The sequence below is a fragment of the Suricata suricatta genome, chromosome 7, assembly GCF_006229205.1.
Source record: "Suricata suricatta isolate VVHF042 chromosome 7, meerkat_22Aug2017_6uvM2_HiC, whole genome shotgun sequence".
NCBI classification, from domain to species: domain Eukaryota; kingdom Metazoa; phylum Chordata; class Mammalia; order Carnivora; family Herpestidae; genus Suricata; species Suricata suricatta.
Genome location: NC_043706.1, coordinates 55,654,494 through 55,678,833, shown reverse-complemented (window position 1 = coordinate 55,678,833; position 24,340 = coordinate 55,654,494). Strand labels below are relative to the sequence as shown.

The following is a 24,340-nucleotide window of genomic DNA, read 5'->3' as shown; positions in this document are numbered from 1 at the left end:
TATAGCCTGTTGGTCAGAAGCACTGGTGACAGCCTAGGCTTGCAACTGGTATCTGAGGTACGAGTTGTAGGTGGGGACGGGGGCAGCAGTCTCCTGGGACACTTAACTTGTAAGGTCTGGGCTGTCTCCAGGCAGCTAGTGTCCAAGTTGAAATTAATGATAGGACACTCAAATAGTGTCACAGAGAATTGCATGTATGGGGGAAAACCTCCACATGTTTGGCAGTTAGAAGTCAAGTGTTTTATGTGAGAAGTAAGGGAGACTCACAGGAGAGAAAAAACACAGTAGAAAAGTAGGCTTTTCCCTACATAGGAAAGTAGAAAATGGAATTTTTGTACTGTCGTACCGTTTGTGAAAAACAAACAGTTCTTCCTGAGTGTTTATTCATAGCTTTTCTCTAAGTACAAGATATAGGTTTGTGATACAAAGTCAATTAATTCAAAAGTGAAAAAGTCAATCTATCAAACAATATGACCTGTATTCCCTGAAACTAATAACTTGCTATCGAATCAAGCAAATACATGAGTCACCTCAGGTCTCTTATCACCCCCTCCCACCATCACATGTTACCAACAAAACACTCTGAATTCCTTTAAAAGTAAAGGAATTGCTTATTAATAGCATAAGTCCAAATGATGAGTTTAAAACTATTACTATATAGCAGACTAGAAGGAGGACTATGCTTAATTGTTTATTTTTATTTCATTTCCATTACCTTTTTTAAAGCTGCCTTGTGTTCTGTATCACAGAGTAGTTCATAATGAGGTGTTGGTTACTTGGATAAGACCATTTATCCCTGTCATTGATTTTGGTGGCTGTGCTTCCTTTAAAAATAACTCATTCTTGCATTGGACTACATGTATCTTGTTTAATGTGTATAATCTTTAAAATTCAGTTTTTGAAGCTTTGAAAAGCAGACCGTGTACATATGGTACAACAGCTTGACCTAAATGTTCATCTTTCTTCTACTCTACTCCATATATCGTATTTTTTAGACTTATCTTGAAAATAGGAGTTTGAACTGATAATTTATTTTAGAAATAGTAAATAATAGAAACTCCAGGGTAAAAATGGGGAAAAGAACCAGATACCATACTGTCCCTTAGTGCATAAAAAAAATGAACCGCCCTCCCCTCTCCTCAAAGGATGGGGGTGGAGAGCAAGCCAAGAACTGAAGAAAACACCAATCTTATGCCATTCTGTGATATAATTAACCTTTAATATACACAAGGAGAGAAAACAAGATGCTGGTACAGAGTGTTGCATTTCTGAATGTGCTCTCCTTGCCCCCAGCTGCCTCCCCTCAGTAAAAAGAAGAGTCATAGATAATACTAAATTCTTAATTATACCCTCAAATTCAGAGAAAAGCAGCCTAAGAAACTGAATAGGAAGTCAGGGAGCAAGTAAGGGAAAACTCCAAAGAACAGAAGCCCAGAGGACTGCTAATGGATCTGAGGAGAGGCGGAAAAGGTAAAGCTGTGTCGCTCCCTGCCAGGAGCTGGACTAATTTGGGGTATTATACAGCTGCGTCCTCAGAAGTGTGATAAAAACCTGGATGGGTTGAGTGGGCTCTAAGAAAGGACGTTTAGGAGGATCTCAAAAGAGTGGTTTTCAACCAAATTCATTATGCCCTTTGCTACTCATACTTTGTTATTAAATCTTTAATGCTGTTATTCTGTTCAATTTGTTTTCTTCTGCAACATTGATTTAATTCAACTTTTTTATTATATTTCCCATTGTGTTTCTCTTCCCGAATTTATATTCTTAATAAGCTTTATAGCATGAAGCACTCATGGGAAATCTGTTTCTTAGATTTTGTATGTCCCCAAATTTTCTGTTTCTCAATTGTATTTTGAATCCTTCTTTCCTGCCTTCCTACCCAATCTCGGTCATCTATAGGGGTGGGGCATCTCTGTCCAATCCAAGACTGCTATGTTGCTCAATACCAGGGGACCCTCTTTGCATTGTATTCTATGTGAATTTTTCTCCTTGGAGTTGGTTTTGAGTTTCTTTGCTATCATATAATGTGACTCATTTCTCCTAATATACCTCATAATTTCAGAAACTGAAATTAGCTTATTTTCTTTGTTAAAGACTAGTTTTCAAAAAGATATGTAAAATGAACACACATCAAAAATTTTATTTAACCTCTTAAGGAGGAAACTGGGAAGATACTATGACCAGTTCAGAGACGTCAAGGAGCAGAGACATATGTATATAAGATTAAGGAATTTTGAAGCAAATTTACAAATATATGGAAAACAAGTCTACCTACAGAGTAACAATCAGTTGTGCTTCACCAGACACAATCAGTTTGAATTGCTATAGATAAGAATAACTCTAGGGACTCCTCGGTGGCTCAGCTGGTTAAGTGTCCGACCGGCTCAGGTCATGATCTCACCATTTGTGGGTTCAAGCCCCGCATTGGGCTCTGTGCTAACGGCTAGCTCAGAGCCTGGGGACTGCCTCAGATTCTGTGCTCTTTCTCTCTGACCCTCCCGTGTACATGCTGTCTCTCTCTGTCTCTCAAAACTAAATTTAAAAACATCTAAAAATTTTTAAAAAAGAATAACTCAAATTATTATTAGTTTCCATCAACTTTCAGAGTTGTAAAATATCTCAAAAATAAAGACAGGTAAGAAGAACCTGAATAGATAAGCTAGAATTTTTTTCACTGTTTCAGATTCTTTCACAATTTCTCCTGATACATTTCCCTGAACCATTCTTTGAAATCCAAGTGTTGCTTGTGTTTTACTCTTATAAAGCTTGAGACATGGGGGAGAGAGAACTTAGGTTTCCTGACATTCTTATTGAGATGTTAAGAAACATTTATCTGATGTTCAGTGATACTTTTTATTTCTCTGGTTTCTTTCTCTTTTTTTTTTCTCTTTCAAATTGATGTGAGCTCTAATACAGAGATATTTCAAGTTTATCTAGATCCTTAAGTATCTCCAAGACTCTTTCAGATGTCCATAACATCAAAATATTTTTTCAGAATTATTTTTTAATAAAACCAAAACATTTGCCTTTTTCACTATGTTGATGGACTTTTGCACTTCAGGGTACAAAAGTCACAATAGATAAAATCTCTGGCACTAGTGGCATGGCAGTGGCCCCAAATTGTACTCATTTTATTCTATTCCACTATGCACTCAAACTAAAAGTGAACATAAAAATGTCCTAATGATGTAGAAAATGCATTTATTTTTTTTTTGAATTCTCGATCCTTATGTATGCAACTTTTTAATGTTCTGTGCGTGAAAGGGGAAGTATACATGTAAAGCAGGTCTGGTCCATACCAATATATAGTAGCTGTCTTGAGGAAGAACTCTTGTGCAATTCTTTTAAGTTGCTAGTTGAAGCAGCCCTTATGAAAACATGACTTGAAAAATGACTAAAAGATAATCTGTGACTATTCAAACTTGAATATTTTACAGTCATTTTCTCAAAAATTAACAAAGTAAGCCAGCCATTTTGAGGAAAGTGGCTGACAGTATTTGCTTCCCAATAATAAAACTCGAGATTTCTAGTAAAAATTAGAATTTTGGAAAATGTATCTTCTTCACAATGAGCTTCAGACCTTCTGATGAATTCAGTAGTAATAGTAATTAATGTGATTTTTAAAGTATTATATAATAAAATATGTGAACAAGATATCCATTACTCAGTGAATCAATATTTTTCAAATAACAAATGAATGATGTTACAAAATCCTGAAATTTTAATGTAACAGAGGATGTAAAAATTATTAGTATAGTTCCAGATTCCACATTTCAACTATACTTTAAGAAACTTACCATTTGTCCAATTTGCATATATTTTAAAAGATGGTTTAAATAATTCTCTTTTCCAGTTAACATTCTGTTTGAGTCTGAAGTTCATATACCTCAACCAAAGCAACAGTTCACAACAAATTGAATACAGAAGTAGATATGAGAATCCAACAGCTTTTGTTAAGCTTACTGTTGAAGATTATTATAAAATAAAGAATACTCCTCTCACTATTTTATTTTTGTTTTGGAAAATATAATTACTTTTCACAAAGTATGTTACTTAAGTTAATATGTAAATTTAGGTTATTATTATATTTAAATAAGCTAATCAATAAATATTCCAAAACATTCTCACTTTTAAAGTTTTTTTTTTCCATTTTTAATTCTAATCCAATAAATATTAAAAGATGCAAACCATATCAAACAAAAGCTCTTTGGGGTTCCTCAATAGATTTTAAGTTTATTAAAGAGTCCTTAGGCCTAAAAGTTTGACAACTACTGATTGTAAAATGATTTTAGTTTAAAATACATGTACAATATGATTTTACTCTAATGAAAAAATCTCTCTCTACCTCTGCATACATTTATTGACCTTTGTGTCTGTATTAAAGCCAGCTATTTCTGAGGGTTGTAATTTCAGCTTGGTTTAGTATACTTCTGTTGGTATTTTTCTTATTAAAACAAAGTCATTATCTTAAATATGTACATTCACAAGAAAAAAGAAAAAAGGAAATAGAGATACTCAAAAATATTAAAAACATGTATTTCACAAATATCTGAAAATTCAGCAAAAACATAATAAATACACCATAAGAATTATTTGCTTTGATGATTTTGGATAGTTGGAAACAAGGGATAAAGAATGAAAATTGTCCCCTGTATTTTCCTATAGCTGCTGTAGCAAATTACCATAAGTTTAGTGTCTTAAAACAAGAGAAAGTTATCTTCTTACAGTTCTGGAGCTCAGAAGTCCAAAATATGTCTTAGAGGCCTCGATGAAGTTGCAGCTTTGGTTCTTTCTGGAGGCTGTAAATGAGAGCCTGTTCCTGGCCTCCTCCAGCCTCTGGCGGCCACTTGCCTTCCTTGGCGTGTAGCATCCTTACCCCAGTCTCCACCTCCATAGTCACGTAGCCTGACCTTTTCCATTGTCAAATCCCCCTCTGCTTCCCTTTTAGAAGGACACAGTTTTGACCTAACCAGATAATTTAGAATAATATCATCTCACCTGCAAAGTCTCTTTTGCCATATAAGGTTACCATTCACAGGTTCCAACAGTTCAGACATGGATATCTTTGGAGGTTGTTATCCAACCTATCACAGCCCGCTGCTTCACATCATGTACTTAAATCAATTCTAGGTAGAGTATAGATCTTTAAAAATCTTACAAAAGTTAATGTTAGAAAATAACCTTATGATTTGGAGGCAAAGGTATATTAAAAGTGACATAAAAAAGCACTAATTACAACCATGAAGGAAAAATAGACCACTGAAATTAAGACCACACTGGACGCCCGAGTGGCTCAGAGGATTAAGCATTGGACTCTTGATATCAGTTCACATCATGATCTCACAGTCATGGGATCAGGCCCTGCAGTGGAGCTCCAAGCTGACAGAGCTCCAAGCTGAGCTTGGTGCCTCCCTGGGATTCCCTCTGACCCCCCTCCCCCCACTTGTGGGTGCACGCTCTTTAAATAAATAAACAAACGTTAAAAAAAGAATATTTAAAAAAATCTATGTACTTACATAGATGTCTAAAGTTTATTATTGAATGAAAAGAGAAAGATGAATAAAGCTACTTTATTATTTTTAAAATTTTTAATGTTCATTTATTTTTGAGAGGGAGGTGGGGAGGGAGGGACAAAGAGAGAGGGAGACAGAGAATCCAAACCAGCCTCCATGCTATTAGCCCAAAGCATGCTGTAAGACTTGAACCCACAAACTGTGAGATCATGACCTGAGCCACCCAGGCATCCCCATTATTTTATTTTAAAAAATAAAACTAGGGCTATATAAATATTTGTAGGTGTATAGATATATGATAGAAAAAAATCTCTAAGTGGGATGAAAGAATGAGCTGGGAAAAGAGGAATTTTTTTGTTAATTTCTTAATTATTTTAATTTTTATGTTTCATAAAAATTAAAATACAAATTAACAATAATAGACCAAGTTATATAATACTCAACTTTCTTTTATCATTTTATTTAATTATTACAGTAGTTCTGATAATTACTTGCTCTCCTCTTCCCATTACAATATATATAAGGAAACTGAGGCTCAGGATAAGATCATCTTGCTATTGAGAAACAGAGTCAGAAGTTAATCTCATATGAGGTTAATGCTGTGAATGCCATGCTAGTCTCAGCCTGTGAAAAATAATGTATATTTGTGATATAGTATTACTATATTGAATAATTAATAACACTCTTACCATTTCACCAAGTCATTAATTTTAGAGGGCAAAAGATTGTGTTTGTTGAAAGAATAATTGTTATTGAATAAAACATAAATAAAATCACTAATTTCATGTAATGGTTGTTTTTAAAGGTAGTGAGAAAAATAGTGGACAACAGTTTCTTCATTTATTTCTCATGGATGGAAGGCCCACAGTTAAATATGGATGTGGAAGTTCTCAAAATATCTTGACTCTCTCTGCCAATTATAGCATCAACACAAAGGTGTTCGTCCCTATCACAGTACGGTAAGTCCTCCACAGTAGTTCTTTGAATTATACTGCTGTGACTTATTTTGTAAATTTTTTTATGTGTATAATAACCACCCAGATATGAAAAGAAAGACAAAAAGGTCTATCTGAAAGTTGTCTCACCAATCAGTTTTTTCAGTTTGATGGAATAAACTACAAATTAAACTAAGGTATAATATGATATCATCCAGTGACAATCTAGTCGTATACAAATTAATTTCTTTGAAACTACCATGGAGCAAATAAATAGTTAAAGAGTCATGTGGCCCACTTGAAATTAAGATCTATTGTAGTTGTTCAACAAAATATCTATTAAATGAAAAGAGCTATTCAGCAGTTGGGGTGGGTAGCCATTGACTCTGCACAGAAACAAGAAAATGCAATAGGAAAAAAATGAATATTAAATGGAAATATCTTTCTGGGGCATATAAACTTTCAGAAGGCAGTCTTGGAATTAATTCATACTTCAAAATTAGGACACCTCAGAAGAGAAAGATGATTAAATATGATGGTCACATCCCAAGGTCATTACTGAACAAAATTTACATGTAGCAGCCAAGAATTTAAAATTCTTTATCAGTACAGCAATCTAGTGATAATGGTCTCTGTGTCAGTTAAAAATAACATTTTGTGTCTGAGTTTGTATGTTAGAAGACAATTGGATACGTTAGTCTGATTACCCAGAATCTTGGCTAACCTGTGAAGGTTATATAAATCAAATAAGCTTTCCCAGACTCTGTATCAATCTGAAAATAAAATCAAGGAAATTGACACCAATCTGAAAATGGAAATCCTTACAGGCACGGACAGTATCTTACTTTTAATGCCGTTTTCAGGGCATCTAACATAAAGATGCTCAGTAAATGTTTGAATGAAGAAATGAGAGTGTCTGGGCTGGACAGTTCAATTGGTTATGACAAGAAGGCAATAAAATTACCCTAAAGTCATGAAATTATAATTCACAGATTCGTAAGACCCTTTTGGAAAAAAGAGTTGTGTGCAAACAAAGCAAAATTTCAGAGCAATGAACTTAACGCTTACTTTAATCATCTCTCTCACAAAAGTTGCAGTTGCTCACAAAAAAAGAGCCAGATGAGAAGGTGAAAGTTAAAAACCAATTTAAAAGGCATTTCAATTGATAACACCATCATTTTATACAGTGTAATCATTTCACACAAACAATGGCACATTTGATCACACATGAAGTAATTTTCTTGTTTGGTCAAACTTTCTTAAAGGGACACTTTTATTTCTTGCCTTTAAGTAATGAATCCTTAACTAGGCAGTCCTCAAACCACTCAGAGCTTTAGGTACCCTGAAGGTGAAACAATCCTTTTAAAAAATATTGATACTTCTAGTAAAACTAAAAGCCAAGGACTTTCCAAGTCCTTCAATTATTTTTATCCAAAATTTAGAAAGTGAAAAAGAGATTCCTCCACTGACACAAAAATGCAAATCTGTTTTGTCTTATATGCAGTATCCTACGAGATAATAGATTACATTAAGGGATGACCCTAGGACTATGTTGTATATTGTATATTACATAAAATATTTAAGTTTATATAAATAACACATATATACTAGACAGTTCTTCAAGAAGTTTTTCTGTGAAGGTATAAAAAGAGGTAAGGTGGCAACTAGAGGGAGGTGAGGAGTCAAAAGGGAAAAAGTGTAGGATGAGAAATTTGAGCACGTTTAATTTTGAATTGTACATACTAGTTGAGTGGAAGGTGTTAATACATAGAAAAATAATAAATAATTGAGAATATAAAGTCCCTTAGAAATTTCGAGTGACGAGTTATAACCTACATAAGAGAAGATAACTACCAGAGGGAAGCAAAAATGGAAAACAAGACTTCTGATCTCTGTCTGTGTACATTCCTTGGTCTATGACTACCTTTTGCTTTACCCCTATCTGTTCAGTTGTTTCTGTCACCTTCTCTGTCTTTCCTTCTCCATTCTTACTTCTCCATCCTTAACTGGGCACAAGTTAAAATTAAAAAAGGTCTTTTGGGGATTGCTTGGGTAGCTCAGTCAGTTGAGCATCCTACTTTGTCCTCTGCTAAGGACATGTTCTCATGATTTGTGAGTTCCAGCCCCATTGTCAGTCCCACTCACAGTGTGGAGCCTGCTTGGGATTCTCCTCCTCTCTCTCTCTTCTCTTCTCTCTCTACTTCTCTCTCTTTCTCTCTCTCTCTCTCTCTCTCTCTCAAAATAAGTAAACTTTTCCTTAAAAGTATATATTAAAAGGGTCTTTTTGTACAGGTCTTTCTAACCTAATTATCTGACAGGACACTTGTTATGCAAATTCAAAGCAAATTTGTCCCTAAAAAGTAGGAGAATTAAGTTCCTTTTTAATTATATGAATCTTTTTGGAATTTCATCTGTATTTTAGGGCTCTTGACCATAAAATACCATAGCATGATTATAAGAATTTACTTTCAAAAATTAGTGGAAAAAGCTTCAAGGTAAACATGCTAAAGATGACTTGGATTTTTATTTTGCTATTAGCCACCGAGGATAAATATGTATTTCTTCCTACTAAATCTGCATTGTACCTGTAGGAGAGATGACAGAAGTAGAACAAACTTGAATAAGCCACTTGTAGTGATTGAGGTCAATTCAGTATCAAGACAGAAGTTCTTCTTAAATGAAATGGAGCAGAGATCACAGCTCTACAGATAGATTGTAATTCATACTCATGCACAGTTTGTCTTTCATTTCAACAAATTTTGAAAGAGATCACATAGAGAGAGTCTTAGTTTTCACAAGGGTTATTCTCCTTTGGGGAAGTTCAGAAAAAATTGTCTTACTATATATATACTTTTTAAAGTTTCTGAAGTTTAAATTTTTCTGGCACCTTTTGTGTCTGTCCTGAACAAAAGCTGACTATTCAGCATTTTGTTCTGTAAAGAAGTCTTGTGTCCTTTCCTCTGAGTAATTTACTGTGTTGTTATCTGCATATTTTAAATCCACACAGCCTATTCTACCTTCCTTAGATTCCTCAAAGACTTATCCAGAGGTGTAAAGTTATCCATGTATATCTAATTCATGCTCCAATATCTAGTGATTCATTTTGGTTAACAAACCCTTAGGGTAACCAAAGCCAACTGGATATTGACCAAGAATTGCCGAACTACACATTGCGATCAGCCACTCTTTAGTAGCTGGCCAGTGTAAAGGAATGCATACAGGGTTTAAGATCCATTGAACAGAGACTGGAAAAGGTACTAATAGTTGGGCAGCAGGAATCTTAGAACTTGCTCAAACTCAAACATCACATAAATCCACTACAAGCATTTTTTTTATTAATAGTTTATTGTCAAATTGGTTTCCATGTAACACCCAGTGCTCTTCCCCACAAGTGCCCTCCTCCATTACCACCACCTCCCTTACTCCTCTCCCTCTCCCTTCAACCCTCGGTTCATTTTCAGTATTCAGTAGGCTCTCAGGTTTTGCATTCCTCTCTCTCCCCAACTCTCTTTCCCTCTTCCCCTCCCCCTGGTCCTCCATTAGGTTTCTCCTGTTCTCCTCTTAGACCTATGAGTGCAAACATATGGTTTCTGTCCTTCTCTGCCTGACTTATTTCGCTTAGCATGACACCCTCGAGGTCCATCCACTTTCCTACAAATGGCCAGATTTCATTCTTTCTCATTGCCATGTAATACTCCATTGTATATGTATACCACATCTTCTTGATCCACTCATCAGGTGATGGACATTTAGGCTCTTTCCATGATTTGGCTATTGTTGACCGTGCTGCTATGAACATGAAGATAAAAAGCTTCTGCACTGCAAAGGAGACAATCAAGAAAACTGCAAGCATTTTTGACACATCACCTTGTTAGATATTTGGTCCAGAAAACAAAATAACAAAAAAATGCTGTTGTGTGTTGTAAATGGACTGATTTTTACCTCCTGTTTGGTCTTACTAATTGCCATGAGATAAAAACCTCTTGTAGGAGTATGTATGTTTGTATGTGTGTGTGTGTACATGTGTGAATACATATCTGTACAAATTACTTTTTATTTTTTAATTAGCACATTTCCCACAATTGTTTAAGAAAGTTGAAAAAAAGGGGCAACTGGCTAGCTCAGTAGGTTAAACATTCAACTCAATTTTGACAGCATGGAGCCTGCTTGGGACTCTCTCCCTGTCTCTCTCTGCCCCTTGCCTGCTGTCTCACTCTCCTCTCAAAATAAATAAATAAATAAGTAAGTAAATAAATAAATAAATAAATAAATAAGGGTGCCTGGGTGGTTCAGTCAGTTAAGTGTCTGATTCTGGATTTTGGGTCAGGTCATGATCTCACAAGGCTGAAATGAATCCCTATATCAGCCCTGTGTGTTGAAGGCATGGAGTCTGGTTGGGATTCTCTCTCTTTGCCTCTCTCTACCCCTCCCCCCACTCTCCTGTGCTCTCTCACTCTCTCTCAAAATAAATAAACATTTAAAATAAGTAAACATTTTAAAAAATAGAACATAAATTTATATAATGCAAAACTAGCATTAACATTAAAGAATGGGAAATAAAAAGGATTCTGAGCAGGATTGCTTTTAACTATATATCAAATGAAGAGATGTAGTCATAAATAATTTATGAAAAATAAGAAAGGAACAAATGACAACTTTTTATAATACCTGCATGTAATTTGTCAATGGCCTTTCAGGCATCTCTCCTCAAAATCTGCTTTAAGTGCTTTGCCATTTTCCTCAGATAAATTCTCTGTATTACAACTTGTTGCCCTATTGACGTGTAACTCCATGACATTTGTCCTGTAACTCCACACTGAGAATGATCAGGAGACTACCCAAGTTTATGTAAGAAGAAAGAATATCCATAATGAATTATCAGCTTTAATTTTAAGAGTAACTCAAAATGTCCTTATGTCTCTGATTTTCTAAAATATAAAAGTTTTTCACATTTCCCTGATAGTTAATATTATATAAGCTATGGCTTGCATGCCTTTAGTCTTAACTGTGTAATAGCAAGAACCTTCACTTCTTGAAGCAGATGGTGACTTTTGAACTGTGCTAAATCTATAAGATATTAGATTTATTCATAAAATGTTGCCATGTCAATATGAAAAGTTTGGCAGGCTTTTCATCTTAAAAAGGTCAAACTTCATCACTTCAATATTAATTTCTGTATCTTTTCCATCAACACTTCCATCTGGTATTTCTTAGAGGAAATGTAGAATAACTATAGCTAAATATATGAAATACAGCATAATACTTTATAATTACATTGACTTATTACATAAATACATAACTCTAAACAGTGCTCTTGATCCCTTATCTGTACATAACATAGTAATCAAACATAACTTGTCCAGTACTAGCGGACAACAACTTATAATGTAGTTTATTTGTATTGAATTGAAAATATCCACCATAAAACTAAAGTTTCTTTCATTAAATAAGATTAAGAAACTCTTTTAGAAGTCTGTGGGTCTAGAAGTTGGTGATTTTAGTTCTGTTTAGGATTATTAGATAGAGTCTTCTGCTAGCATGTGTAGTTGTGTCTAAAATTTGCAAATATCTTGAGAAACAAGAAAGTGTCCATTTGGTGTTCAATGAGGCAGAAATAGAATGGGGAGCTTTCTAAATAAAGATATTGCTATCTAAATATGAAGCTGAGTCTACAGAGTGTGTTCACCAAATAATATGTCAGTTATGGACTCAACCAACCAGTGATATAAAAAAATAATTTCCAGTGATTGACTATATAATCACATGCTTGCTCCTCTTAATTATGTAATTCAGTTCAAATTGTCCAAATGGAATGGCTATTATCAAAGTTACAAAAGTGAAAATTCAGGTCCTTAGCTCCTCATCTTCTGGTGTGCTGAGATGCCAAGACAGCCAGAAAACTGATTGACCCTCAGGCCTCAGAATGGCCACAAAGACTCGACTGAGGAGAAAGGGACATAACAGTTCAAAAGTACATCTATAACATGAGAAATAAACTGGACTTTGAAAAAAGATTAGAAATTTACTAGAGGGACAGCAGGTAGAAGAGGATAAGCAATGACATCATGGCATAAATTAACACATGCAGGAAATTGTATGGAGATTGGGTATGATGGGAATGTAAAGTTTGAGATGAAAGGATAGTTCTTCAGCAAATCATCATCAAACACTGTAATTTCTAATGCAGAGAATCACAATAAACTAAAATAAAAGTGAAGAAATCCTTTTGAGACTTAGCAATGTACACTGAAGAAAGCTTCACATTTTCTTCATTCTTTATTGTTAATGGTAGATTTCTACTACAACTGTCAGGATTACAGAGGAAGTTGGAGGTATTCTTGTATGGTGCAGAATATTCACCAACATGAACTTCAACCCCTAAAAGCTTCTTCTCTCTGTAATTCTAAAAGGCATATATACTATCATCTTTAAGACAAGATTACATAAGAAAGTAACAGAAAGCAAATGAGGACTTAGGGGTAAACTGAATATATAGGAATTTGGTTGGAAAAGCAATAATTGATAAAGTCAGAGAACACCCTGCCACATGGAAGTTAAAGGAATTGAACATGTTAAAAGATAAGATTCATGAGGAAATGCCAAGAGATTCTTTGTTTATTAAGTAAAGAGTGGTTTAATTTAATTTAAATCCTGTGTACTTTCCAACCTGCTTCTGTGGGACCCACAGCTATTCCTAATTGGGATCCATCTTCATGTTTAGAGGATATTTGATTACTGTCTATAAACAAGTGTAAGAAAGATATTTTTCTGTGAAAGTTCTTTACATTTTATTCCTAGTGGTAGGCTTCAATTCTTGACAACATCTTTATCTTAATTAACTTCTATAGAACAGTTGTCACAGAGTGGACTCAAAATATAGACAATCTTATTTATTTAAAAAAATGGCCAGCCACCTAACTTTCTAAATGAAGCTAAAAGAAGCTATGCAAGCTTCTTCCTCAACAAATTGACCTTGACTTCATCAATATGCTGAATAAAAAGATATATATTGAGATAAATTGTTTTAGAACTTAACATCTGTGAACTGTGTTCTACCTAACACAGATTCGTTTAAGAATAGATTAAGACTTTTCAAAAGATATACTAAATTTTTAAAATTAAAAGCTGGTTTCATAGGCAGATACTGGTACTAAGCCAAAGTGTTTGAACTCAATAAATATAGAACAAAGATTTTTAACACTTCTTCAGATATTTTTTTTCTTTTTAGATGTATGTAAATTTAAGTTAGTTAACATAGGGTGTAGTATTGGTTTCAGGAACAGAATTTAGCAATTCATCACTTACATATAACACCCAGTGCTCATCACAAGTGCCCTCCTTAATGACCATCATCCATTTAGCCCATCCCTCCACTCAGTGCCCCCCAGAAACCCTCATTTCTCTGTAGTTAAGAGTTTCTTATAATTTGCCCCATCTCTGTTTTTATCTTATTGTATTTCTCCTTCCCTACTCCTATGTCCATCTGTCTTCTTAAATTCCACATGAGTGAAATCCTGTGGTATTTGTCTTTTTCTGACTTATTTCATTTAGCATAGTACACTCTAGTTTCATCCATATCAAAATGGCTAAAATGAACAACTCAGGAAACAACGGATATTGGCAAAGATGCAGAGAAAGGAAGCCCTCTTACACTGTTAGTGGGTATGCAAACTGGTGCAGCCACTCTGGAAAACACTGTGGAGGTTCCTCAGAAAGTTAAATATAGAGCTACCCTATGACCCAGCAATAGCACTACTAGGTATTCATCCAGAGGATACAAAAATACTGATTTGAAGGGGTACATGTACCCCAATGTTATTCAGCACTATCAACAATAGTCAAGTTATTGAAAGAGCCCAAATGTCCATTGACTGATAAATGGATAAAGAAGTTGTGGTGTGAGATACACACACACACACACACACACACACACACAATGGACTATTACTCAGCCATCAAAATGAATTAAATATTGACATTTGCAAGGACACAGATAATTTATTCTAATGCCATCATAAGACATAGTAAACTCCTATTTTATGGTATTTGATATAGAATTTTGTCCTGGTCCCTCCTACTTTTTAACTTAGCTGGCTGAATTCTAATTTCTAGCAACCCCAGTTCTGTCTTCAAAGACAAGATGTTACAAAGATAAAAAGTAAGAGATTCCAGGACAAAGCCCTGTAGCAAATAGCATAAAAATTCAGGTAGGAGCTTAGGAGACACCTCAGTAAAACTCTCATCATTTGGAGAACAGAAATTTCCAACATGTGATAGACTGGGGTGAACTCAACCATGCCCTGAGAATCTCTTCCCATCTCCCAAGTGAATAAAATAGCTAAAGGCATTCTCCTGCTTGCATTGTACTAGCCATGACACTCATTTTTGGCCCTAGAGTGCAATTGCAGAGACTGCTCAGAAAGAAAATTTTAGCTCCTCTAGTAAATGAGCCTCATAGAAAGTGATGGAAACACAATTCCAGCTTGGCATAGCCTCTGTGGAGAATTCATTGAATAAGAAGATATAAAGTTTTAGATTGGTGGCATGGAAGTCACCAATGAGCAAGCCAGATCCTTGGATGACCATGTGCAAGCTGCCCTGAGGATTCCTAAGAATATTTGGATATGGAGATTCTATAATCTACTATAATTCTCGCAGTTAAGTCAGTCACTGATAATTAATAACTAGTACCTTAGGTCAGGTTCTTTGGAAATAGTAGGGATTTGCATGTAGGAAACTTATTAGGGAGTGCTCTTGGTAACAACTTCTGTAAGTCAGTGAGGGAAGCAGCATTGAGAAGAGATTAGGAGTTGACTTGCAGAGCAGTTGCAAAAGAGGCTTCAGCTGACCCTAAGTGAAGCTCTGGAGTAGGGATGTTCATAGTTTACTGAATTGAGTTAAGGGGATCTGGACCTTTGTCCCATTACCAGGAAACTCAAGGCAATGCACCACAGCATCCACTACAACTGATGAGACTTGTGGTGGAATCATCACTCAATGGCTGATGAAGTCCAAGACTCTTGGGTTTGACTTACAAATAAACTGATTTGTTTTTAGATAAACTAGACACATAGCACAACACTCCCTCTAACCTCCATGGAATTGAGTTCCCCCATGTTAATGACACAGTTCTAGGCAGTGTTGTCAGGATTCACCTGAAGAAGTGCCGACTCTTAGGAAGAGTAGTTCAGGACTAATCACAGCAAAACCCCAAATGCTAATTCTGTAGATAAGTATCAGCATGGACTCAAATAATGTCATTCTGTGATTTATCATTAGACCATTGACCACTGCCCAAGTAGGGTATACTGGGTTCAAGGCAAAAGGATAGATCTTGATATGTTCATTGTGATTCAGAATGAAAGCACAGGATACCTAAAGGGCACCTGAAAACAGAGAAGTGAGACAACAAACCATCCCCTCTAGAACTACAAAAAAGTCTTTTACTTATCTGTTCCTTTCTTTGAAACGTAAAGATAATAGCACTCATTTTCTGTTATACAGGCTCCTATGAGTGTAATCTACATGAAAGTTCTTTGAAAAGCATCAAGTGTCCCTCAAATGAATAGTGTTATTATTATGGTTTACATCCATATAAGTCTCTTTCTTCTATTGCTGTCCTAGGACCAGAAAAATTGCTCACTACTTTTTTTTTATAACATCTCATTAAAAACACTTTATAAAAAATTTAATGAAGTTTTCTGCCGATATTTCTCCTTCCAATTAAGTAAACTTAACTTCCTCACAGTTTTGTTCTCTAAGCATTTAATTATTTTAGACACTATTTTCTGGATGTCCTCCAAAGTTTTCCACGGCTCTATCAGTTGAGTTTTATGGGCTGACTCCTTTTTTTAATGGACAGAAAGATCAAAGACAGCACAATTATTTCTTCTCCCTGTGGAATTTTCCTATAGATTACTGGCAGTATGTTTTCTAATCTATAGGCAGGTCTCAAATATCATATATATCAGTTTACATTTATCAAATTTCCACCATGGATATTGTTCAAAGAATATATTTGAGGGAGATAAAATATGTTTAGTGAAAGTAAAAACTCTTCATTATTTCACCTCTCTTCTAACATTTCTCCTTTACATTCATGGTTTAGACACCATCAATTTTTCTGTTCCTTCTAAAGATGCCAGACAAAGGCTGCTGACAGGGCTATATAGTCACACAGCATATATTTCAATATGTCTTTAAAATCTATTATAAAGTTTTGGAAGCAACAAATATATATTTTGTGTGACGCTGGAGATGTTCCTAGTGGCTTATTCTGAAAGCCACTGCCCTTTCCAGTGTTAATTGGGCAGTAGGGTGGTAGATTAATTCTTTGCTTGTTGAACTCTCCTTTTATAGTTTCATAGATGAGAAAGTGATAGGCTTGGACCAGGGACAGGACCTGTCGGATATATGGTACAGGAAGCAGATGAGTAGTGTCATAAAGTGGACACACAAAAAAAAAATTGTACTACAGAAAGTAGATATGTTATATCCGCATAGGAAAAGCTGTTCAGATGATTGAGAGATAGACATACCTGGTAAGTGTTAGGTAAATCCAACAAACAAGATTTTCTTTACAAGTATGTATTAGAAACTTCACACACATAATAATGTCAATCTAGTTCCTTTATCCATGCTAATTAGTAGCTCTATAATAATAGTATTTATTTTGTACCTATATAATGAACACTATCTATGATGAATATTTTTACATGCAATCCCATTGAATATTCACAGTATCTTTAAGGGGTACTTTTGTAATACTCATTTAAAAGATGAGTAAACTGAATCATAAAGAGATTAATTATCTAAGGATGTGTAATTACTAACTGAAGCAGGGGTCTCACCTAGACAGTTTTACTGTAGATTTCTTATGTTTAACCACCATACTATACAGCTCATTGTTGTTCAGATTTTCCTGCCTAAATACTTCTAAAATGAGACTGTCTCAAATCAAAACATCTACAAGGAATCCCTTCCTTATCATCTGTCATTTCAAGAGCAGATTATGTGGCTTATAATCGAGGTTCTTTATCAGCCTCTTACCTATACATTTATGCTCCTGTGCTACCCAATATGGACCACTAAAGCCATGGTCCCAAATATAGGTCCATTTTCCTACCGCATTCATTTTAGCTAATGCTACAGTTCCTCCTCTGATATGCTCTCTGTTCATTTTCCCCTAATTGTACATTATCCTTACTACAAGCTGGCCTCCTCTAGAAGCTAACCTAAATTGATCGTCTTTCTTACTCACAACTGCTAGTATGCTCATGTCTTATGTGACTCTATCCTGGCCTTTCAGATGAATGATTACCTCATCTCCAAAAGCAAACAAGCATGTAAGTCTTGGGTATGTGACAAGTAGAAGAAAAACAGTTAGACTTCATCCTGGAAACCTTACTAATGGAGATCAGTTAAGTCGATGAAGGCCTTGGAAATTTAGCTTCTTAGATTATTTAGGCAGCAGGTTTGACATAACCAAATATACAAGTAATAAAATGTTCATCTGAGAAGTTAGAATTTAAGGCTTAACTGACTTAAGCCTGATGAGAACTCCAGAAATTTTGTTAGGGGAAAAGAAAAAGAGTGGCATTAGTAGAGAACCTTCAAGATTAGATGGAGAAGTTATTGATTCTAATTTTTTCTTTCTTTTTTGTCTAAATGATGATATTAATAATAAAATGCCACTAGTTAACCTCTTACTACTTTACACGGACACTTTCAAACTCTTTACCTAGATTTAATTACTCATTCCTAATGTCCAAGCAGTATGGTACTATTACACTGATTCTAGAGAGGACACTAAGGTACACAGAGCTTGAGGACACTGTGAAACTGTACAGTTTTTACTAAGAAAGTCTGATTCCAGAGTCTGACTCTAAATACTACCCACTATACAATCCCCTTCTATATTAGAGGCAATAAATGTAGGGAAAATGTTTCATATTTTGCTTATTTCATGAAACCTTTTGGGCATATTAAAAACTCCTTAACTTTTTTGCAAGCAAGAGGTTTATTAAACAACAAGATGCTTGACCTGAAGGAAAGACTATCTAGGATTCATTTCTTTTAGAGTAATGTATCCCTACTTAAAGACAGATGACCCTACATGTAACATTTACATAAAAAAAGTTATAAAATTTATAAAATTGTCCTTGGTTTTATAATGATAAATGAAAAACATTAAAATTGTCCCAATTGAACAAGGTATGCAAGGATTTTTATGTTCTTCTTTTTGTTAAACAGTGAGAGCCAAATAACTTGTTAGAACATCAATATAAGAGGTGAATGAGCATGCCTCTAATGGAGAAAGAGGGTATTTTCAGAGAACCAGTAGTTTTCTCCATTCTAGCTCCTTTTGATATTGGTCAAAACATACCGTTGGCCATTTAGTCCCCCCAAAATGCAATATGCTTGTGCATATACACAGCCACTTTATATACAAGGAATGGGGAAGGGGGAAATGAAAGAATAGAGAAAATTATACTATAGTAGCCAGGGTGTGATGGAACCAAATTACTTTTTTCTCATTGAGAATGTCTTCTTGGTCTGTAGGAACAGAGTGCTTAAGTAAAGCAGTAGGCTCCCTTTTTAATAGATACCTCCTGTCTGCTGCTGGCACACATCAATTGTGTCTTCATCCTCCCTCTCCAACTGTGTGGGTATGTCTGTTTCATTGACTGGTTGCCCATCAGATCAGAATCTGATCTGCCTCTTTGACAAACCTGTCTTTCACAATAGGCTTTCATTAGTTTAGCAAGTAGTGTATGCCTCTTAATCTTGCACTGCACCACAGAAGGATCCTCCCTGACCACCTTCAAATTAATAATCATTGTTCTGAGTCTTGACTCCTTCCTTCAGCTTTTCATCAGCCATGGCAAGCACAGGAACCTCCTCAGCTACCACCTCACAAAAGAGGTACCAGGTCTGCACGGAACAAGTATACAACACACACCAAAAACTCCCAAACTTTTCAATTCTAAAAGATGCTTTGTCAAATTAGTGAACATAGCAGTTTTTAAAAATCCCCTTCTAATTGTAAAAATTTAAAGTATACAAGTCTAAAACTTTTCTTCATTTTCTATTTTCAACTTTGCCTTATGCAATTACCATTTTCTCTCGGAATTTCACAAAATAAAATATACTGAAAATTATGTTCTAATTGTGATGCTATATTGAAAGAAAAATAGAATCAGTATACCATCTGTCAATTCTGGATATAACAAAGGGGTAGATGGAATTATTTTTACTTAGCCTACATAATATGTAAGTATGGTAAAGTTAAAGATATTTTAAAGACGTTTATGAATTATATGCTGCTACACTTACTGCAAGTCAAATTTTAATGTATTTGCTATTATGAAGAAACCATGGCATTCTGCTACTTAAAATTCATTAGGTTATAATTATTAGTTATTGTACAAAAGCTTTTAGAAAAGATACTTTTATCCTTGAAAATTACTTAGGTCAATTATATTCTCTTAGACACATTTTTTTTACATTCCTAAAAGCAGGAAAGTTCAACACAATTTCTTTCTAATAAGAGGAGAATATTTCTAATTAAAAGATTTACACAGATTAATATATTTTTTCAGATTTTTCTCAAGCAAAAATATGATAGTATTTTAGATATGCACTGTCTCTAGAATCACCAGTTTTGTTTAAATGGATCTAAGACTTTCATTTCACAGAATAGAAGAATATGAACTACAGTAATATTTATTATTTGACAGAATAGTTGCTTCAGAATGTCGTATGGGAGTTGTTCAAATATATGTCTCAGTGCTTATTAAAAGAGTTTTCATTGCTGGATTTATTGCTAGATTCAGGACTCAGAAGATTCATATTTTGATTATGTGGGGTAATTTTAATTGATCCATTGAAGAGATGTCAATTTTATTTCTCAAAGTTTACCTAATGGTCCAAAATACTTAATTATATATCTTTACAAAAATTATATTTAATGCGTTCTAAAACATTTGAATGTGAGACCTAAAAGTTGCATTAAAGATATAGTTTGGGACACCTGGGTGGCTCAGTAGGTTAAGTGTCAGACTTCAGCTCAGGTCATGCTCTCACAGTTTGTGAGTTCAAGCCCGGCATCAGGCTTTCTGCTCTCAGAACAGAGCCTGCTGCAGATCCTCCATTCTGCGCTCTCTCTGCTCCTCCCCTGCTGGTGCTCGCTCACTCTCCCTTTCTCTTTCTCTAAAATAAATGAACATTTCAAAAAAGAAACTAAAAAATATTTATCTATTTTATGTTTTTTATATTTCGTATATTTATATTACATATATAGTTCAAGCTTTCATTTTTCTGCTGAGGAAACTCCACGCCAAAGGGAAAACTGGACTTTCTGGGAGCCTCATGGCTCAAGGAAATATAGCAAAGTTAAAACTGAATTCCATATTTGGCACTCTTTCTCTTGCACCCATCTCTATGTCTACTTTTGTGGGTAATATACTGCTACCTTATCTTTCTCCTTTATATTTGATTTCCTATTACATATAGAGAAAAGAGTTATCAGTTGTTTATCCATTATGCCAGGTCCCCAGAACTCTTTACCCTTTCCTTTATGAAAGGATCAAGAAATTCAAATCAAATGGCTCTTTTATTCTAAGTTTGACCTGAAGTACTTCTTTTTATGAGAACAATCAAGCACACTTCTCTTGTCATTGTAAGTGAAAATGTGTGATCATGACTAACAAAGAATCATAGAGAATCTGTGGGCAGGTCTCTACTTCTTACCTCAATGCATATGGCTTCTCATCTATAGCCACCCTGAACCTTGATAGTTTAACTAATACTACAAATAACAGGAACTTACTATCCCAGAAAGCATTTCCTTCTAGGTTTGCAGAATGTGTTGATGTTTAGGATTTATCTACTTTAAGTAAATATATTTTTCATGCAATTTTGTGTATATTGGCCCTCTATATACTCTTTTAAGAAAAAAGAAAAAGCATAAATCCATAAATCTATTCCCTTTTCTATTTAATAGTAATCCTTAACTATTTCCTTAACCATGGAGTCTAAGCTCTATGTGGGCAGGACTCTTTTTGTTTTTAATCACTGTTTTTTTTTCCCAAAACTTAAACTTTGAACTAGCATATAGTATATATTCGGTAGATATTTTTCTGATGAATGAAATAGGTTTATTTATCTATTCTTTTCTGCTGTAAGTATTCCCACCCATAAACCATTCCCCAAGTGATATGATTTGGAAGAACCTCACCATTTTAATTATTGTCTATACTCTTCATCGTATCAGCTGCCATATAAACTGTCACAAACAGTGGAAGTCAGCACACCTTGTGTAAGTGATCCAAATGCCATCTAAGAGGAATGAATTCGTTTTTCTGTTTTCAGACCATTCACATTATGCTTTTAGTCAACTAAATCATTAGGTCTTTTTTACATAAACTCCCTGCAATTATTTAGGTTGCTTGGTCACACTTCCAGAGTTTACCAGTCTTGTAATACATAAACATCCTCAGGAGATTTAACATATTAAGTTAGGTTCTCAATCATTCACAGCTTGTGGTCAATTTCTTCCATCAGATATAATTTTCTCCTAACCCCCAGCTGAGATCAGCATGCTAAACAAATGGGAGTTTTCAGAAATGGGGTAGAAGATTTTTTAACTTGTGGCAGTGTCCAGAAAGTCAAGTCTGAGTGAAGCTCCGAGTCAAGGAGCGAAGGTAGATAGCAGTATTTGGAAATGGAAAAGAAAGAGGGCCTGGGTGGGAGCCAAACACAGCCAGGGAATTTAGAATTTGGAACAATTTTTTTTCTCGGTTCTTTTATTTTCAGTATATATGATTCAATAAATTTAATTAGGAGTCTACTGTGGATCAGGTACTCTGATATCCTCTAACTATACAGAAGAAATGAAATATGTGGTTTTACCATTATAAATGTTTAGTCTACTATGGTAGAAAGGTAAGAAATAAGTAAACACATATATAGTTAGTAATTGTGATGTGTCCCAGATGAAACAGAGTACATAGAGTATATTGGGATAAGTGGCTCTCCTTTTTAAATAACAGATTCAGAAGGCGCTCTCCAAAGAGAATGATCAGAGAGATAAGGATGAGAAGAAGCCTGTCAATTGAAGAATGAGGGGTTGTATGTGGATATAAATATACATATAGATGTGGATATGGCTATAGATATAAATATATCTCAGTTACAGGAAGAAGTCATGGTGAATAATGACTTCTATAATGACATGTTTTAAAAGGTGCTACCAAATCTGGGAAGCACTGTAACTTTATTTGCCCTAATAAGATACCAGAAGCTCACTACCTGCACATGTTCAGGAGAACGGCCTCCTCACAGATACATCTGCCTGGGCTCAAGTTGTCTATTTGAAGTGTGTGCTGTTCTGTAAAGAAGTTCAAGTTTCTCACAGTTGGGTACAGTGGAGCAGGCTTCCACAGACCACTGCATGTGAACCCTATGTTTAAGCCTTTATGCCTATTTTATCACCTCATTTCAATATATCTTTAGGTAAACTGAATTGTCCTTCTTTTGCCTCAAAAGCACACAGAAGAGCAGCACCCATGTTAGTACTTCAGTCAGTCACATAGAGACCTATCTGATCTCTCAGCCAACTGTCTCCTGAAAGCTTACCTGAACATTGCCCTAGAGTGTATTTGACAGGTCACAAGTTAGGCTAGTACAAACTACATACAGGTGATCTCCTCTTCAAGTCCATGAAACACACCTACCTCTATGTTTATGAGGCTCCAGAGACTACTTATTTTGGCTTCCATACTTTAGTTTCTAATGGATTTCATAGTGATGTCTAAATTCAACCAATCTGAATAAATTAATTTTCATTGATGTGGTCAGTACTCGGCTGTGTACTCTGGAGTACGGAAATGTTAATCACAAAAATAACATTAAAAATATCCATTCTACTTAGTGATAGACATTCTAAAGTGTTAGAGGTGAAATGCACTGATTTCTGCAACTTATTTTGTGATGTCTCACATCCAGAGTATTTACCAGGGATTCAGGTCACCCTCTTCAGGGTGTAATGTGGATAAATTCCAAGAGTTCTTATAACGACTTAAATTTCAAAATCAGGGACACCTGCATGGCTCAGTATGTTAAGACCCAACTTCGGCTCAAGGCATGATCTCATGGCTCATGAGTTCAAGCCCCAAGTCAGGCTTTGTGCTGAAAGGTCAGAGCCTGGAACCTGCTTTGGATTCTGCATTTCCCTTTCTCCCTGTCCCTCCCCCACTTAACACTCTGTCTCTCTCTGTCTCTCTCAGAAATGAATACATGTTAAAAAATTTTTTGTAATTCAAAATCAAGGGAGAGTGCCTCTCAGGAAGCCAGCTATGTTGCAGTCACCCCTTGGCCAGAGGAGGGTGTCACCTCAAAGAAAGTTTCATCAAGTCTGTATTCAGTGAGGACATGTAGTTTCTCCAAGCAAGTGACTTAACATTCAGAAACATACATGAAAAGGGAATAATAGTAACATGCATGTCTTAGGATTGTGCAAGGACCAACTGAGATAAAAATAATAAAAGGGAACTCATAATATTACTATGCGGTGAAGAGCGTGTGAAAGATTTCACAAATATTACATAATCTAATCCTTATAACTTTACTTTGAGATTTATGTAATTAAACTTTACAGCTCATATTTCAAAATTTAACTCAAAATGGACAAGAAACACTCATTGTGCCACGCATTTTTCTGCCTGTATTCTGAATGCTCATCAAGTGTATATCTTTTGAAATGCATCCACTTGAAAATCTGAGCCTTATCTTCTCAGTGCTCATTTTTTTAGATTCTCTTATTTACCCTTTTCCCTATAGTATGTTGATATGCTCAATTTTTTTGTGTTTTTTTTTAATATTGGTGTTCCA

At 35.1% G+C, this 24,340-nt stretch overlaps 1 protein-coding gene and 1 pseudogene across 1 annotated transcript in view; one reads left to right on the top strand and one right to left on the bottom strand.

Annotated features, from left to right (window-relative positions):
* The window catches only part of EYS (eyes shut homolog), a 1,499,666-nt gene that overhangs the window by 1,223,115 nt on the left and 252,211 nt on the right, over positions 1-24,340 (top strand). Inside the window, exon 31 of the mRNA XM_029943180.1 lies at positions 6,319-6,472. Coding sequence (XP_029799040.1) covers positions 6,319-6,472 — 154 coding nt within the window. The remainder of the gene's footprint in view (positions 1-6,318; positions 6,473-24,340) is intronic.
* On the bottom strand, positions 19,046-19,330 carry LOC115296687 (annotated as a pseudogene).